This window comes from Branchiostoma floridae, chromosome 2 (assembly GCF_000003815.2).
Source record: "Branchiostoma floridae strain S238N-H82 chromosome 2, Bfl_VNyyK, whole genome shotgun sequence".
NCBI lineage: Eukaryota > Metazoa > Chordata > Leptocardii > Amphioxiformes > Branchiostomatidae > Branchiostoma > Branchiostoma floridae.
The window spans coordinates 8,775,768-8,795,949 of record NC_049980.1 but is presented as its reverse complement, the minus strand read 5'-3'; the positions used below and the strand labels follow the sequence as shown (position 1 = coordinate 8,795,949).

General features: G+C 43.3%; 2 protein-coding genes across 2 annotated transcripts; both read right to left on the bottom strand.

Annotated features, from left to right (window-relative positions):
* Nucleotides 1–6,154: 6,154 nt before the first annotated feature.
* On the bottom strand, nt 6,155–12,965 carry LOC118403097 (L-proline trans-4-hydroxylase-like). The gene is made up of 9 exons (XM_035801579.1): nt 12,950–12,965; nt 12,488–12,572; nt 11,180–11,372; nt 10,984–11,075; nt 10,287–10,377; nt 9,807–9,893; nt 8,038–8,147; nt 6,750–6,834; nt 6,155–6,271 (listed from the first exon to the last, which is right to left on the bottom strand). Exons 1-9 carry the CDS (start codon nt 12,954–12,956, stop codon nt 6,155–6,157), a joined length of 867 nt encoding a protein of 288 aa, XP_035657472.1. The 5' UTR covers nt 12,957–12,965.
* Nucleotides 12,966–16,102: 3,137 nt separating this feature from the next.
* Nucleotides 16,103–19,035, bottom strand: LOC118410514 (gonadotropin-releasing hormone II receptor-like). The gene is made up of 3 exons (XM_035812270.1): nt 18,472–19,035; nt 17,669–17,867; nt 16,103–17,096 (listed from the first exon to the last, which is right to left on the bottom strand). The coding sequence occupies exons 1-3, from the start codon at nt 19,033–19,035 to the stop codon at nt 16,666–16,668; spliced, it is 1,194 nt and encodes a 397-aa protein (XP_035668163.1). The 3' UTR covers nt 16,103–16,665.
* Nucleotides 19,036–20,182: the final 1,147 nt, after the last annotated feature.

Genomic DNA, 20,182 nt, shown 5'->3' with positions numbered 1-20,182 from the left:
CTGCCATTTAGGACAATTGAAATATAAATTTTCCTCATTGATTTTGCAGACCAAGCCCAAGCTTGCACAATATACATACCATTACGTCAGTTTTTATTAAATGTACCTACAGGTCAAACATCATGAAAATACCTTTCTCTCTTCTTGACTTACCTTGTTTCAAAGTCTACAACTGATACACCCCTGCAGTTTTAAGAAAGCTGCTGGAGGAGCCAAATCTAAATCTCTTCTTCCTGACCACACGAACTGTCTAGCCACTAAATATCATGACCACAGCGTATCCAGAACACGAGATATCAAAACTCGATGTTCCGCTACAGTACCAAAAAAGAGGTCTCAAAATCTAATCATTTCAAGGTCTTATCAAGATTTACTCACATACAAAATATCAAGACAATCCATTCAGGCCTTCTTGAGCTATCGTGGTCACAGTCGCACAGACATGTACACTCGAACGCTACCGAAAACCTTCTTGGCGAAGGCAATAAAAGTGAGGTAACGTCAATAGTACAGGAGCCGAATCCTGAAAAAAAAATTTAGCTTTGATTTCGTTGCACCCATTTTACAGAAAAGGTTTGACCTAATTTTGTGGTCGAGGAGTCTTTGCTCTATCATCCAGCATGATTTATATGCTCAAGTTGTGGTATCACCTTATCACACTTAAATTCTGCATAGTGAAAAATTTCAGTTTTCAAATGGGGGGGGGGGGGGTTAACATCAACGTTTATCGAAATGGAAATTACTTGAATATGTTTTCCAAAATTCTGCTTTGGTCCAAAATTATCGGTGTATAAAGTTCAATTCAAAAATGAAATGAAATGAAGCATTTTGCTACAAAAAAAATGAACCGTTTACTTTTACAACACCTGGCAAGTATTCATGTAACCAATGGGGCCGTCCTTATCATACGGTTCATACCCTGCATATCAAACTTTTAATCATCGAAATGTAACGTGACCATGTCTATGGCCTCCACCGAAATATAATACTTACTAATAGTCTAGAATAGCAATATCGAAAATCCAGGTCGGATGAAGGATAAAATGAATGACATCGATCGATCCCTGTGTCCTGGCCGAGGATTGCGGTAACGATTCTGTCTAGCTCGTGAAGAAATTATCTGAGGTCAGGTCAAAGGATAAGCCATAGAAATCTCTCCCTATAGACCTTCACCTTTGTTCAGATATATTTAGACCATGCAAACTGGATCTTGTATTTGAAATTCTCTGGATACACCAAAAGAGTTGAAGAAAAGAAGACCGGTTTAGCCTTATAGGAAAGAAAATGTCAAGAATGAAAAGATGATAAACATTTACGTTGTGAGAATTTATTATTTTCATTATTTCAACGTTGTGAGAATTTATTAATTCATTATTTCAATGACATGTGCTTAGAGTTTATACGTAACAAGTAGAATATGGAAGTCGTATATGGGACATATATTAGCTTCCTAGAATCCTTACCACTACAGACATCATTACCCAAGGTTCAAAGACAAAGGGAAGGAAAGTTCTTGTTTGGGACGTCGACAATGGACTAAAACCAGAGTGTGCATATATGAATGGCAACCATTAATACCTAGGTCACATTTCCAAACCGGGGCCCGACCGGGCAGCTTTCGGGAATGATGAATATGATAAAGAAATACACAAAAATTCACAAAACCTAGGAGAGTCGTGGACATGTTTTGTCTTTAATTCTAGGTATATTATTTTTCGCTTCCTAAAACAGCCCGGCCGGGCCCCCGTTTTGTAAATGTATTATCCAAATTTGTCGGTCTAATCCAGAGATTGCATGTATATCGTCCAGAGTCCTTTGTAAGGTATCATTCATGGCATATGTGACATTGAAAGTCTGCCGATTGCAGCATGTACGGGAACCAATTTCCCCGGCTTTGCTTGGAGCTTGAGTCAGCAATTTTGTGCCTGCTTTATAGTTATTACTCGTCGTGATAGAGTGTTCCACTTAAAGTCAAATATTTCACTGGGGACTATGATTGTACATGGCCATGTTGATTTGATGATATGGATGACATCTTGTGGGAACCCAACATTGATGAGAGCGTGCAAATAAAAACAGTTTGGCAGAAAAAGGTTACCTCCATTATGAAATCTAAGTGGTCAGGAAGGTTGAACATTTGACTCGACACACAGAATATGGTAAACCAAACAACACTTTCATCATTTTTGTTCTTTCTCATCTTCTTTGACCTTGGAACATTAGTATACTTTTTCGATATTTGATTTTGCAATCCCAGGCAATATATGCTTATTTTGAAACTGCTTTGTACGATTTACAGTATGGTTGAAATTTTATTTTTATTTTTGGTATCGACGGAAAATGAATGGCATCCATGTAATCAAACCAACCTGGCTTAAAGCAACATAGGTGGTCTACATGTGGCCATCTGGGGAATTGGTACACTAACACATGTGGTTAAGGCGTAGCTAGTAAAAATGAGTTACAGAGAATAAGTGTGGCGTATGTATATATCATCTTAAAAAGAAATATATCTGCCAACGTTAGGCTGTGGTCACATTTCCAAACCTGGACCCCGGCCGGGCAGATTTTGGGAACGAAAAGTAGGAGATAAAAGACAACAGAACACGCTGATCGTAAAATAATTAGTCATGAGCATAATTCGTATATATTCCTTGATAAACGCTTTGATTTTTCATTTCCGCAAACATCCCGGCCGGGCCCCGGGTTGGAAATGTGACTGGAGCCCAACACAGTGGGAAACGTTTTTCAACACTCTTCTAATGTTGAGCATTTATAACAGGAGATGTCATCCTCATTTACAAATCAGATGCACTTTTAGTACGTTATAATTGATATACGGTTGTATATATCAATATGAATTTAATAACATCGTTCAAGATGACAACGATTAAATGCGAGTGGCATGGATGCCATTCGATTAGTATTGCTACTGGGCCCCTTGCACTCGCTGCCCTGAACAGAAATCAGTGCTAGAACTAGTAGAAGGCTTCGATCGCACGTTCAGTGCAAAAAGAAGTGCCATCACTAGTTAGTTCCCAAAGATGCTAAACACGGTTCTTTCTTCCTTTAGTGTCCACGATCATTACGTTGACCATTATGGCACGGTCTTAATATAATAACGTCCTATACGAGGGACGTCCCTAGCCAAAACTAGGTACTCATTTTTACCTGAGTGAAGTGGGGGAGGTCATGCAAAGTGCCTTTCCCAAGTGCACAAGATCGGTGACACGGCAGGGTTCGAACCCGGCAACTCTTTGGCCTGAGCCCAACACGCTGCCGATTGCGCTGCCGATTACTAGTACGCTACGTGATCTCACGATGGCATTCACAAAGTCCTTTTCAATTTAGAGTGAAAGGAGCCCGGGAGAAATGACAGCTAGGCTAATATGTCTTACGGCATGCTGACGAAGGCCCGTGATTACATGAACGAGATACGACTCGTTGAAAACGTTGACAGCATAGCACGCCCTTTTATTACCGGATTGATGGTGGTGTTAGAAACTCATAAAAGAGATAACATGCAGTCCTCGACCATGCTGCTGAAACTAAGCCAAGGAAATCAACACTGATGATGAAATAGCATCATGTTCGCATTGCAGCGCTTTGATCGTCACGGATCTTGGTCGTCTGCCAGATCACGAGTTTGCCAACTTGTAATGGGTTCCTTCAACAACGGCAGATTGGGGGAAAACTAGCTTGGCTGTGAACACATACTAAGGCTTAGGTGTCAATTGGGAAAATTGGCCATGCCGGCCAGTTCACGGGCCGTTTTTTGTTCTTTGCATTTTCGGGCATGACCCTTACGTGGCCCTGCGGGAAACCTTGCGGCTCCCGGGGTATTTTGGGGCCCAACCGGACCCCGGTTTGAATTTAAGTCGGACTCAAAATTAACCCGGCACCCGGCAACACATAGACGTCGTGACCTACCCGTGGGGAACACCGAGGGGTACCCACCGGTATCCGGCAGTCCTCCGGGACAAATTCATGCCTTCGGAGCCCGGCCGGGGCCACATCCCTGACAGGCACCAGCGCAACTGGAACCTAAGCCTAGCCCTGGTCACATTCATTCCCAGTGCTTCTCTCGATTCCATTCTGTTCGAGTAGGTGTTGACCTGGACACAAATGAAGGCCAAGTTTTGGACATCATGTCAAACGGAGCTAGCTTGCCTGTAAGGAATCCTAAAGCGATCATATTTGTCACATACATGGCAGGAGACAAGGTCAACACAAGGGCGATTACAGTTGACCTCGTCATGGCCAGGCGAGGCCAATCAGTAGGCCTGGGATGTGTGGATCTAGTCATGGAGGTGTGGTTGCTATTAGAACCAACGGGGAAGAATGGGACGTTGATGAGAGCTGTGGCCTGACTGAGGTCAGAAGAGTTACAGTACAATACATTTACAGGGAACAGATATGCATTGATAGCTCTACTCAGGATTTAGGACGGATATATTGGTTTTGATGACGACAAAGAGATATCAAAGCGGAATTTTTGTTTCCTAGACTTGGTGCACAAAGGGCAGACATAAATTTAGATCACCTCGGCGCTATTAGATGCCGACTTTAATATTTGAGGTTGACGAAAAAAGTCTTGCCGAAGTTCCAGATTTCGGTGATTAGAACCATCACATATATATGCTGACCATTATTCAACGCAGTTGTACAGCACGAAAACGAATATTCAAGCAAGCTTTCATGACAAGGAAAGAAGTCTTAAATTTGGAGAAGTATTTCAGCAGAGTTTACGGAGTCGTAAAGGCCACTGAAACCAAGAGTTTACCTTTCAACACGCTTAATGATGTCTAGAGTAAACAAACGAATTAAAGAATGACTTGCAGACTTACCCTGCCGATGGCAGTCCTGTGCTTATGAGGCAGAGTATTTTCCAAAGACGGTGCCTGCGAGGGCGCAAGTCATCATATGTCCCTCAAGGCTATAGTTTGGCGTATCCAACCATGCAAAAACCTTGGGCAATCAATGAAACTGAAATTTGTATACATTTGTGTAAGATGGCATCAGAAACGTCCATCAATATCAGCTCGAAAGCAATTCAAGTGACGGTCCGGAAATTACAAGGTATCTGCAAAATAAATATTTAACACTTGGCAAAAACTAGGGTTGACATCAATCACTAAGGGCGTTCTTTGAGGTCCAATCAGAGGTACTTAATGCTTGCGACGATGCGAGCAATCAAAATTGTAAAACATAGGGTACCATAGATGTTTACGTAAACTCGACAGGAGACGACACTGCATCTTGAATTTTAGATGCTTCCATCACATTTGTAACCAACGTGCTCAGAATACACAGGACAATCACCACGGTGTCCATAGGGGGTGAAGCAAATTTGTCCCGGATACCAGGGAGGTACCGCTCGTTGCTTCCACGGGTAGGTCACAGCGTCAGGTTGATTTTAACTTCAAGTTTTAGAAAAATCTAAGGGCCCGGCCGTGCTCCAAAATAGCCCGGTAACCGCAGGGTGTCCCACTGGGCCACATAGGGTTCACGCCCCAAAGTGCAGAAAAACAGCCCGTAAACTATCCGGAGGGGCCCGTTTTACAAATGGGACCGTGGCATTACTACAATTACACACTGTCATATAAATGGTTTGACTCTGGAACTTTGACGTTGTGTGCGTAACTGCATCCGTCGTCACGCTGATTAATAATGAGTACTGTACTGTTTGACAGTCGTTTCATGTACGTGACGTGACAAGTTTCTGCCAGAAAAGACTCGCTATAATCGACCTTCCACTTTCCTGTCATCACGTTCTGGTGTGATAAATGGATTTTCACGGCGAACGGTTGAACAACTGTCCTTAGACAGACTTTTCATAATCCATAAAACTGATATTTATCACTATAGAAAAGTGGTTAAATATCCATGTCATCATCATGCCAAACTTTCGTTGCGTTTCTCTGATGATTGGTAGTACTAAGCGGCTAGGACTTATTGAAAACCCCTGTGGACCGAGCGTCTTTTCTTTCCAACTATGCAATATGTCAAACAGTGGCTGTAACTAAAAAGGTTGTCTTAACAAATTTGCGCCTGTGAAAAAGATTCACGAACCTTCTATGAAGACGAAATTTTTCAGCCTTTAAAATGAGAGTGTTAAATATGTTACAGGCAGGTGTTAATTTGATTAGGCATACTAAGGCTTAACGTCCTTGTCCAGTACTCTAACAGCGAAGTCGTTCTCCAGCTTGAAGAAGTCCCTGCCGGCTGAGTCCATCACAGACGGACACTCCAGGATTGCGGTGTTCGGCAACTGTGGGGCACAGGACGGCAATAAGCGTTGCATCAACGACCTTTCTTCGGCACAGAGTTGTTGCTTTAGCTATACCCGGGCTCTTAAACCAGGTGGACTGGTGTTTTTTTTCGATTATGTCACGGCTTCTCATTGTTGTCAGGTCCCGAGTTGATTTTAACTACCATTAAAAAAATTCAAGGGCCCGGCCGTGCCCCAAAATAGGCTGGCAACTGCATGGTGCCTTACGGGCCACGCAGGGGCCACGCTGGAAAGTGAAAAAAAAGCCATAAACTACCTTGTGGGGCTCATTTTTCCAAATGAGACCGTACATACAAGGGACCGTTGAAGAGGGGAGAGTGTGGAGGCCCCGGTAAACTAACTAGGATGGCACGCAGGATGATTGATACTAGTATACATGCCACCTATAGGCTGCTTTTATTTTAACTACTGTTATTCTAACAGGTCATTTTTCTGTCCTCAGTGGCTAAGACCATACCTTTTCAAGAGTGGTGTCCTCTGGAGTGTACTGTTCACACACGGGCAGGTTGTCGGCACGGTTGTAGGCAATCAAGAACGCCCATCTGAATAATGAAATAATCTACACTTTACACCAAATCTATGGTTGGTATTGTTATCATATATAGTAAAAAGATAGCGCTTGTCCCGTAACAAACGTGTGACCAATAACTTTTCCGGATCCATAGCAAATGAACCGACAACAGGGATCGTTGCCTGAAACTCTTGTTGCATTACAACATATAATGAAACATGTCGGTAGGTCAAGAGCAGTTTAACCAGTTACAGATTAAGAGTCAAATTTGACTACAAAACACACCCTGGCCACGTACTACTGACTTACTCCCAACCACCAGCAAACCCATTCCAGATACCAGGTCTATAGCCAAATGTTTTGAAAATTTCTAAACGTTCGGCTGGCTAAGTTGAACATGAACCAACCGGGTCGAACACCAGCTACCGATCCACTCCCAAAAACGGTTGGGGGAAGGTCGGGAGGCCATGTTTGGTTATGTGTGACCTAGGCTTAAAGTTTACTCATCAATCAAGCACTGCAAAGTTGATGTATCATCCTGACACCCTGAACACCGATACCACGTCTCAAACTGCCTGTAGACATCGATTCTGGCCGGAGACCAGACACGTACCAGACAGGTTTCTGACACATGGTCCGATCAAGTTCCTGCCCTGATGTACAGGTAAGGTTTTTCATCGATTCTACGAACATGTATGGTATGTCATCCCTATAGCAATGCACGCCATGTAGGGCCACAGAAATTAAATTGTATGGATGACATCAGCGCATGCATTGGTTTCCGTCTAATTTCGAATTTATAAAAATGACAAGAAAGTTTGTTTCCCTCTGGAACTGGAGATGCTCAACATAATAAGGGAAAAAGGCAAATATGTGTAATCTCTAAGCAGATTTACCGGTGGCATAACACGGTATCAAAAGCTGGCCAAGCAGTGTCCAACCGCCACCTGGAATCGGACTTCAGCAGTTTTGACGAAAGGCTTTTGATTAAGATTCATCTGAGTGAAGGTTGGACAGTGTTTGGTCGGCTTTTGATACTATCTTATATCTTACAGCGGGTAAATATCATTGGAGGTTTAAGTATGTCGGAGAGACGAAAGTCTTATAAAGTGCCATTTCCAAGGGCACAGCATTGGTGGCATATCAGTTGATTAGAACCCAGGACCCCTGGTTCCTGGACCGAACACCCAGGCGTTACGACCCCACAAACCTGTTCAACTCATACAGGTCCTACCTGCGGCGATCGCTGCGGTTCTGGTCACTCCGGTGCAGAAGGTTGCAGTGAAAGAAGATGGCGTCACCGGGTTCGAGCTCGACGTACTTCAGACCAAGTGATTTCTCCAGCTTAATTGTGAAAAATATTTTATTAAATGGATGACAGATTAAACGACCCCGCAAGTGTTGAAGTATATCAGCTATCGGCACACATAATAACATTCCTCGTATGAAGCAACGATCTTGCATTAGCTGATACTTTCAATCTAAAATATTAACAATATTGTGTCATTCATGGCCGAGTAATGCTTAAGTCACATTTCCAAACATGTGCCCTGTCGCGCAGTTTTAGGGGACGAAAAATAAAAATGTGTACATAGAAATACACACACTTTATTGCCATGACTCTTCATTTTACGTTCTGTTGATTTTGGTGTCTTTTTTATCATTCTCTATTTTCCCGAAAGCCGAACGGCCGGGCTCCGGTTTGGAAATGTGACATAAGCATATATTAAGCAGTACGATGACAAATATCATTCCTGTGGGGGTTAGACAGAAAGGTTTATCCCATTTAAACCCCTAATCATCAAAGTGGCTATATCAGGAGTGTAGCTATCAGGATCCATGGGTAAGTAATGGACATCGGTGGCTTAACTTGGATTAGTTGATACAACCCTCGCGCTGTGCCCTCCAGTTAGTCATGTTTACGGCACGTACTCTCATAATCAGCGAAGACATGAAAGATGGACTCTGGTGGATTAATGTAATAACATCTGACCGAGATTTGGGACGACTGGAACAAAAACGGTTAAATCATTGAAGGCGTATGCAGGCGTTCTACTTATCCGAGGTAAGGCCATGTTACAATTGATTCGGTCACATGGATGACATACACGCGCGCATCACTTATACTTTTAGGATACCAAAAGGATACCGTTCATACCAACAATCTTTATTCAAGGACGTTACTGATGAAACGTCATTAATATAATCGAAAGACTTTACATAACGTTAATAACTTCTGACCCATATTCGGGACGACGGGAACAAAAACGGTTCAATTATTCAGGCTTAAGCAGGAGTTATATAACGTCCTTGATATGATCGAATCCGTGCACGTTCCATGTCCTAACGGTAATTCACAATAAATCATTCAGTCAAACAAACCATATCCTGTTGTTGTCGTGCGAAATGTGTTGATTTACTGTTTACTACTGTTCCAACCGATAAGTGCCCCCCTCCCCTTCTCCATATGTCAAAACACAGGATGGCCATAATATTTCTTCCCAAGGTTACCTGGGACACTCGCTTCCTATCGCAACTAATATGTTGCTTTGTTGACTGCCATTGTATTTATTTACTGTTTACCACTGTTCCAACTGATAAGTGCCCCCCTCCCCCCTCTCCATATGTCAAAACACAGGATGGACATGATATCTCTTCCCAGGGTTACCTGGGACACTCGCACCCTATCGCAAAAAATGTGTTGCTTTGTTGACTATAATTGTATTGCTTTACTGTTTACTAATGTTCCGACTGATACCCGTGTACCCCCCCCCCCCTCCTTCTCCATATGTCATAATAGTCAGAATGGCCATAACATAGCTTCCCAAGGTCAGGTTACACTGGGCCACTCGCTCCCTATCCGTGACCACAAAATGTGTTTCTTTGTTGACTTACATTGTATTGATTTACCGTCAATTATTGTTCCAACCGATACAAAGTGCCCCCCCCCCTTCTCCATATGTCAAAACAAAGGATGACCATAATATCTCTTCCCAAGGTTACCTGGGCCACTCTCTCCCTATCGGCGCCGGCCTGGTCGCCAATACGGACATGGTCGATACGGCCGGCTCTGTGTGACCCTGGCAGGATCTGTGGTAAAAACACGCAGGAGAAAAATGAGAGAAAGTTTGGTCAAGAAGAACAGTTAGGTCGGGGTTGAATGATAAAAATGTCGATGGTGGGGCTAGGTCATTTTACGTTCGTAGTTCTGCATAGCAAGCAAGAAAATGCTGGAACTCTTAGCATGTGTATTTACATACAACCTTTTGATACAAATCCTGTTTGAGCAAAAAGACCACTATGATAGAAAATGAATAGATGAAAATAGATGAAAAAATTAACGATACAAACAGAAAAACAGACTTTAAAGTGTTCTTTTCAAACCTCAACGTCTATTTAAACTGTCAGACACAACGCCAGATCTTTAACATAAAATATGTTCTTCAGAATTCATATTGTGGCTGATAGCTTCAGTTGGCGTACCTTTAGACAGCCATTTTGTTTGTCCGCCTTGTCCACAGCTATCAGCACGGTGCCCATGTCGGGGAACATGAAACCGTTCACGTACCAGTAACTGCAGTAGGAAGTTTCGGGTCAAAAGAAACACGACATGTCAGTAACTTTGCTTCTTGACAGGCGGCGTTATCTAATATGCTAGAGTTTGAAAAATGACCCCACCGGATATCCGATACCCCGTGAGAAACCCTGTGGCTACCTGTGTTTGCCGAAGTATGTTTTGGGCACGGCTGGGCCCCGGAGTTTTCAAACTCACACTTAAAATCAACTCGGGAACCGGCGAAAAATAGGCGCAACTTAACAATGAAAACAGGAAGTGCTCCCTCCCCCGTCAGTCAACGGGGACAAATATGTGGCTTCAGGCCCAGCTAGAGATGACCCCCCCCCCCCCCCCACACACACACACAAACACACACTACCACACACACACACACACGGGCACCGGCGCAAATGTGATCGTAGCATTAGTTACAGAGGAAATCTGAAGCCACGTTCGTATCGACTTTTAGACTCAAATTGTAATGTATTGATTTTGTGATTGCCCCTCTAGCTGTAAGCGAGTTCTGTGACATCCCTGGATGACGTTCTGTCTGTAAGAAGGAGTGTACCTGTCAGCAAGTCGGCTCTCTCCAGACTACGTGTCAGATATGATCACATCACTTACCCGTAGTCCTGGTGCCAGATGTGCGCCCCTCCGGTACGGGCCTCCTTCATAACCACTTTGGAGTGATAGTGGTATACTTTTCCGCCAAGAAGCTAAAAACATACAGAATACCATCATTTGGTTTTAAACATTTTTAAACAAAAAAGAAAGAAAATCAAAATCACTCGACGATAGATCGTTGCTAATCTTATAAGACCTTCTCCATCGTTCCCGCCACTTTCTCTACCCTGGTCACGACACCGGTGATGTCGTTCCCAAGCTTGTGCCACAGCGCGAGTTTGGTGCGGCCCCCCTCCCCATCGTCCCGTCCGTAATTGTACGTATGCAGCCCTCTGTCTGCCTCTAGCAGACGTCTCAGTTTCTGAATTTCATCACTGTCCAGCACTGACCTGCCACAGAAAACCAGGAGAAAATACAAAACGGCCCCTGCAGTTCCAAAAAGCCGCTAGGTGGCCCAAATCTACATCACTTACTTTCAGCCCCAAGAGCAATATACCACTATAAAATGAAGACCATACCATGTCCAGAGCAGGAGATATCAAAACCGGAAGTTGTACTGCAGTACCTTAGAATTCCGTTATCGAACTTGACCTTCGTTTTACCTTTATGGCAAACGTGATAATATGTACGAGGCGTGCGAGGAAAAAAAAGATGATTTTCCGATTCCAAAAAATATAGCGCCATATGCATGATGATCACATTGACGTATAGCTGCCTTCAAGTCATCCTGTAGGCATTGTCATTTCAATGTTTATGATCAATTGAGTACCTTAAAGTATGCCGACACCCCTCAGTTTTACACTACTCATTCGACTCTTGCCTCCGGGAAAACATATCATGTTGTCTTTATTGTGAAAACACCCCGAAGCCGTGGACTACAGGGTACCGGCCTATATTGCCACACAATAATTTTCCACGAGAGTATCCGCGGGTACGAACGAAAAATGTACATCCGTAACTTACTTGTAGCGATTACGGTCGGGGAAACATTAAAAAAAATCATTTTACGCTTTGTTTGTTTTGTTCTCTTTTCAGTCATAATTTTACATTTTGCATGATATTCCAATTATGAAGTTAAAGATTACCAGAATCCAATTTAGGCCGCAGCAAGAGCACAGCGCGGTCGCCGCCCACTGAAATGGGGGCTTTATACCCCCTTTCCACTAGACGGTGATCGCACTGCGCTCTCACTGCGACCTAGATAGGATATGTTTATTCTTCGCTTTCACACTTGGTATATCATACAAAACGTTAAAGTGTGACTGAGGAGACAACAAAACACACAAAATGTAAAAAGATTCGTTTCTATTCTTTACAATTCGTTGAGCGATTTGTCAAATTTTGGGCAGCAGAGAGAGCGCGGCGACAGCGCCGTCCTAGTGGAAAGGGGGTATTTTACACACATAGGTTACTACAATCTATACCTGGTGAACGAGGTGGTACAAGTTCATAGAAAGAACACAGGATATCTTGCATGTTTGTGGTTGTGTGACGTTTGTTTTACCTGAGTATGATGTACCCGTGCTTGTCGAAGTTCGCCTTCACAGAATCTGTTACTTTGAAGTCGTCTGAATACCTGTAGTCTGAACCTGGGTGAAATGTCAACAACAGCCGATTTGAAATGGGAGTCGGTGGGAGGGGGGCGAGTATCATCATCTGTTTTTCGTCTGGCTAGACTTTGCCCTTGAGTGACATTCACCAACCCTAGATTTCACAATACTCCTCCGAATTTAGCATCTTAAGATTAATGACTTTCTATATATAATCATCAATGTTTATTACTTCGTCATAATACAAGCTGAAAATTTATGCAAGTCTTTACGCAGCAATTTTCATGCACCAGGTGATATATTGATTAGCTTCTCTGTACGTATACGTTTTGGCGGAAAGTTCCCAATCTACAAACGCTATCTAAATGTCAATGTGACGCTGGTACACAGAATTTGTGACTGGCGAAAGTACCTACCCGCCATCTTGGCAGAGTACACATAACCTATGGGCTGCTCTTTGAACCCTGGATCAAAGTGCTACATGGTGACATACTGGTAACATGTGGTTGTAAATACGATTTGCGTACAAAATACAATATATCAGCTGTCTGCATGGGGTTAACTTTGCTGTGACTTTGTTACCAATAAGTCACATTTCCCACGTTTCTCTTATAATTTCCTGCTTTTGGTAAATACCATAAATCACCTAATTTCCCTTATGCTAGTTCACTAAATTACCTCGTTTCCGACCCCCCCCCCCCCGCACTTTCCTTAGTTTCCTACTTTGCATTCTTTCTTTAGTTTCTGCCCAACTGCAATGATGACGTCGACCATTGTAGGGGACGCCATACTACCTGCTACCGAAGATAAAGCAATGAACACACCGGTACAAACTTGAAATTCCAAATATACTGATTTTATTTCATGACACACAAAGCCAAAAATACACGTACATACAACATAGACAATATTCAATTTTATACTATATTCATTATATGGCACAGTCTCTTCGTTGAACATGGTAATAAAGGCGTTAACCGTACCCAGTACGCATGTCCAGCGACAGGAATTATGGATAATATGTCAAAGGTGACGGCCCCTGACTTGTAAAAAGTTCTCGTCTCGACCATTGGCTAGATTTTCATAAAAATGCTCAGACGTGATTTTTTTATGTCGCAGGGGCCTTCTCCTTTGACATAGTACCCATAATTTCCGTTGCACATGCGCACTCGAAACATTGAGCGTGCTTATTGCCCTACAGCTTCTTGCACATTGGATGAACATAGAACTTTTATAGTTAAAGTTACAGATATATCTGCCAACAGTCATACATCGCTTTAAACTTCCTTGCTATCTGTCTCAAGTAGAAAGCGTGACAGGCCTTCAAAAGCTGTTGTGTACAATCATCCAAGTTTTATCATATGTACACTTACTTGTACATCTACTTCATAAAAGGCAACGTGCATTTGCTTGCCGGGATCTAGCAGTTTTTATCAAATAACTTTTATTACGTTCTATGAAAAATATCATCTGAATCACTCACGTTTACACTTAGTACTGGAAAAGGAGCAATTAGTAATTTGGAATGCTTGGACTCCTTTTAGGGGTTTTTAGGATATCAATGTTACAGTAGCATTAACGGTGGCTTGCTGTGTAACCCCTATCAAAAGCAACTATTCCACATTTTAAACAGCAACACATTTGATGCCACGCGACAACAACTGAAACAAATATACTACATTTATCGCAAATCTAAAAAAAAGTTCCACGACCCCATATCAAATGATTTTAATCTTACAACTGTGTATCATAAATATTTGTCATCAATTCATGCAAATAACGTCCTCATTTGCATGAATTATATCAGTTGATAGTCTCATTCACCCAAATAACACCGTACTCAATCTATGATAAGAAAGAACGCTTTAATCGCATTTTCTGATAATTTATACAAATGAACTCCTCATTTGTATAATTAATGTTCACTGATGTTCACCTGCACATAACTTCCAAATGCCAGAAGTAAAAAATCCCCGTCATTAACCACAATGGGATTATAGCATTTTCTCATTAATTATGCAAAATTAGGTCTTTCTTTGCATAATATTCACATGTATGTATCGATATGTCCTCTTTCTCAGTTACTAATGTCACATGTTACAATAGTCCTATATCTGAAACAGAACGGGTCTAGATAATCCCCATTAATTATGCAAATTATATTCCTAATTGCATTATCAATATTTCATTATATGAAACATCACTTAAGCTATCTACATACCAAAAATCAACCGGTCCATCAACTTCTTGAGCTAAACTTTGCAGTTCCAAAACAAGCCGGAAGGGGGCTAAAACCTATACCACTCACTTTCAGGTGCTGTCTACCACTAAAAAGTCATAACCGTGGTATGCCCAGAACTTTAGATATCACACCCAGAAGTTCCACTGCACTACCTTAAAAGCCCCTAGGGGCCCAAAATCTGATCGTTTTCAGGTCTCAACAAGACCTACCCAGGAACAGAATATCAATAGAACCCATCCAGCCGTTCTCTCCTACACACAGACATACATATACACAAACGCTAACGAAAACATAACCTTCTGAGCGAAGGTAATGGACGACATTTTCCCCCAAAACAATGGATTAGATATTCGACCAATATGATTTCAAGAAAAAAATGGCCTAACGTTACAACATGTCAGAAATATCTTACGTTTAGTCTAAAATTAGCGGAAAGTCACAGCACATGGCCATTACTACGCGCACACATAACGTAGAGATCAATGACCTAGCGTTTCACTTGTAACGGACACATGGTGTAGTCTTTATCTGATCACCAACGCGACAAACACTAGTACACAAGTCATGTGATTGACGCACAATGTCAAACACCATCATTTCGCCATATATACACCGACTGGTATGTACAACTATGATATGTTTTTTTCGCTGACTTTTTCACTGATATAATTCTGTGTATGTATACAGAAGCACTGAACTATTATCAACACTTCTACTCTTAGACCTAGAAGTATTTATCGTTTACATTTGTCACGTGATTTGTATGACCTTTGACTTCAAGGTCAGGTGATGACCTTCATCTGAGCTTATTTGAAAGTCCTCTCATTGGGAAACGTTCATAGTCGCGCGTATCATTATTAATTGTCCATAATAGAATTAATCAACGTCTAACAATTGAAATACATGTCCATCCTGGTCTAATTATAATGCAAATTTATCATATGAACTAAATGTGCACTGCCATGATGAGATACACAAATGTACCCATACTTCTGTTGGCTCTGCCAGGAAACAACTTTGTAATAAATATTTAGCCAAGAAGTGCACTATATCCAACAGCCACCACTGTTGATCAACAGTACCAGATAATCACTGACATGTTGTGTGATTTTTCTTCAATACACAAACACTGTCAGAAATATGTCGTAATTTTCTATTTGCTTACCATTCATGTTGACAAATACGTGTATATATCGGTCCATAGATATCATTTTTGCACTTGCATTGAATGCAATGGAATAGTTCTATTATTGCCACTCATAAAGGACTCCCTTCATGGCCATACAATAGTCGTAAAACACCAAGTTCTGGATGTACTATGTACACCTATATGTTTCCTTCTTTTCCCTGTTTTCCAACACCTAATAACCAGCTCGAGGCACATCAATGAAGTTCATCTTCCTTTCAGCCTTCAAAACAACCAAGAATGTTTGTGTTAAGCAGCCAATCAGATAGCTTTCGCCAACTTTTACGAAATGACTTAGCAAAAGCAAAAGTCACTCAGACAACAGATCTAGAGGGTCTTAGAAGTTTCTTAACGCTGTCAAATGCCTTTCACTGTTGATAAAGACTTTCTCTTGTATCACGGCGGCATCATTGATATTGACATGCAGACATCCTTCCATAATGGGGTAAACTTCCGAATACAACAAAGCGACTTTGACTTCATCTTTGATGCACTGGAAGATAAACTTGCCCCATAGCCTGGTCTTGCGATGACTCGCAAGTACCGCGAAGAGACAACGACTAAAAAATCCCGCAACACAATGCAAACATGCAAAAGATTGCCACCAGACTAAGATATTACACCACTTATCTTTGCAGTCATTGCACTTCAACAGGTACTCGGCTAGAAATACCAATCTCATTTCTGTGTGATCTGTTAAACATTCAGGTGGTTGATGTTCCGTTGCGAGTGGTCTTCACCGATCGTAGCGGGATGGCGACGGTGTCGACCCGGCTGACGACCGTGGTCCCGCCGAAGGTGCTGTCTCTGGTCACGAAGTCCTTGCGCTTGAGCCAGCCGCAGCAGCGGCGGAACTCCCGCACGAAGTTGATGGAGAACAGGCCGTAGATGAGCGGGTCGAGGCAGGGGTTGGTCAGCCCGAAGATGAAGAGGGCGTCGCTCACCGCTGACGGCACGGTGAAGACGATGCACCGATCCACCAGGAACCAGATCATCAGGACGTAGTACGGGGACCAGTTGATGACGAAAGCCGACACGATGACGAAGGTCATCAGCCAGGTCTTCTCCTTGGCCTTGGCCATGCGGTCTGCACCGGAGTGGCGGAGTCTGTGCCCCTCCTCACGAACAAGTGGATCTGAAGACACACACATAAGGGACAATTTGGATTACCAAGCTATGTTGCCCGGCACTGTGTATGTGTGTTTGTGTGTGTGTGTGTGTACGTCTGCATGTGTGTATCTGTGTAAACGTCTCTGTGTATGTGTGTATGTGTGTGTGTGTGTGTGTGCGCGCGTGCGTGTGAGCCTCTGTTTGCGTACCTGTGTGTATTCGTGTGTATACGTCTGCGTATGTATGTGTGAGTTAGTGTGTGTGTGTGTGTGCGTGTATATGTATGTGTGTGTTTGTGTGTGTGTGCCTTTGGGTCGGTGGGTGGGTGCGTGTATATATGTGTGTGTGTGTGTGTGTGTGTGAGCGTGTGTGTGTATATGTGTGTGTGTGTGTGTGTGTATTTGCGTGTGTGCGTGTATTTGCGTATGTGTGTTTGAGCGGGGGCGCGTGTGTGTGTGTGTGCGCGCATGTATGTGTCCGTGTGTGCGCGCGCGCGTGTGCGTGTGTGTGTGTGCGCGCGCGCGCGTGTGTGTGCGTATGTGTGTGCGCGCGCGCGTCTGTGTGGTTGATCTATCAAACACGCCTGCCAACACGTACCAGTCAGCTCCCGGTGCTTGCGGGAGATCTCGGCCAGGATGAGGAGGTAACACGTGATCATGATGGCCAGCGGCAGGATGAAAACCATGACGAAGTGGAAGCTGTTGTACAACGGCTCCTGCCAGGGGGCGTTGTAGACTCCGTGTGTCGCACACTGCGTGAAGGTCGGCGCTGGCGTCACGAGATGGAAAATGAAGAGCTGGAAAAGGATTGAGATTCTCTATCAGACGGAGGTGGGGGTAGGTGGAGTGGATGCGGTGTCGAATGGCCTAGTGGTAAGGCTACATGACTCTCGATCGAGTGGTCACAGGATCGAATTCTGGCTACGTTGTGTCTTTGAGAAAGGCACCTTGGACGACGTTCCTCACACTACCAGGTGTAAAATGGGTAGCTAACTACAGTTGGGGAGGTTAAAGTTGGTAGAAAGAGAGGAATGGATTCCGCCTTCCGTGGCATAGACAACCTACTGCCCGTCTCAAAACGGCCTCAAAAAAGGCTAACAGACTGTCTTTACCTATACATTAACCTATTAGTATCTAACCCATTAATTCTACACATTTTGTAAGGATAAAATCTCAAACTGAGATTAGATTGATGACGTGAAAGGAAACACTCTAAACCGTTAAATCAGTTCAAATCCGTCAAGTCGCGTCAAAAACTCATGTTTTGAAACAATTTTACCATCCAGATCAACTTGTGTCGGTGTCACAGTCAAATGATAAGTAACGTTACTATTCTTAAATTAGAATGTACAGTTTTGTCACCAAGTTCGAGGCAAGACAAGGGGAGGTACATTTGCTTACCTGAGGGATGCTGAGGATGCCTCCGATGACCCACACCAGCATGACCATGATCTTGCATCTCTTGTAGGCGTCCGTCATGCTCAGAGGACGGAGGATGGCCGTGCATCGGTCAATACTGATGACCACGAGAATAAAGGTAGACGCGTACAGCGCCCACATCTTCAGGAACATCAGAATGCGGCACGCAGCCTCCCCACCGTACCACTGGATCGTCAAGTTCCACACGCCATCTAGCGGCATCACGATCAACGTCATGACGATGTCTGCCACGGCCAGGTGCATGATGAGGAAGTTCACGCGAGACTTCCTGGCGCGATTTCGGAACATCGTGACGAAGACGATGAGATTTCCCACCAGAGATATGAACATCAAGATAAATGTCAAAGAGACGCGGACTTTCGTTGAGAAAGTGAAGACTGGTAAGGGAAAGGCCAAGCCTGACGAATTGGCATCGGTGACGTTGGTACAATTAGTATTTCCCGCCAGTATGTCATCGTCTGTACACACTACTGTGGAGTTAGTAGAGTTTGAGTAAAGATTGTGTCCTTGGCCAGGGCAATCCATGGCTCTGTCCTTTAGTGTCACACAGTGTGACACTAAAGGACTTTCAGGAGTGTGACTCACACTCCTGAAAGTCAACGTTTATTCCGACTATGTGCCACGTGCGATTCAAACATCGTGGCTCTTCTTCCTAGCTATCGTACGGTCTTCCAGTCACAGACTGATGCAGTCCCAAAAGTGTGACTAGCGTAGTAACCGGATACGTTTAGCAGTTACCCGATGAGTACTGTTCTGTTTGGCGGGGTTTTGGTGTTGCCCTCGCTGCCGTTACGTCGGGGAATGTAGACAGGCAATCGTCCTCTTTACCTGTAGCATAGAACAGAAAACGAGCTGTTGACGTACTCAAATAAACATTTCGAACGAGAAGTGAAACATCGCGGTGTTTCTGTAACCCAAGCGTACTATTGCATCACGTCATGACAGTGGGAAGTACAAATGTCATGTAAACATAACATCAAAACAACAGGAGACGCGTAGGCAAGTCAGCCTGCGGTTTCTCATTCTAATTGGCACTTATTGTAAGCGCTGACAGTTTCAGTTCGCATTCCATAGCTGCTGACAGGCTCTTATATGTCAAGGTAACAACCACTGTTAAAGAGGAACCCCTACCTCCCATAACATCCTATCAGGACCACCGCCTTTTGGAAATTAGTCGTCACCAGGTACATTGAAAAAACTTAGTTGAGGTCACAGGAAAAGAGCTCCTACATGTACATGCGTCAGAACATTTTAAGAAAACGTAAATCAAGACGTATAGGGAGACGCTTCAGCCATCACTAAACAGAGGCGGGGGGGGGGGCGAGATACAAAGTTTCTGGCACGTTTGACCAATTGCTGACGACAAATATAACACAAGATCACGTGTCTGCAACTCTCGTTCGTCATGCTGAAGTGACTGTTACGTTCATCATGATCCTCAAGAAAGTAACAATGGTCGTTGAAAACTCTACAACTTAGTGTTGGAAGAAAGTCTAACATTGTACACGTACTATGAAGACGTATCGACATGTGAACATCTATGTATTTGAAGAGCTAAAGTTTGCAGGACATATCGTTGTCTTACGTAGAACCTTCCTGGTGCTCCAGACATGCCTTCATAAGATATAACTGGTTTTGGCAAGATTACAGGGTTTCGTTCCTTTTATGAGCT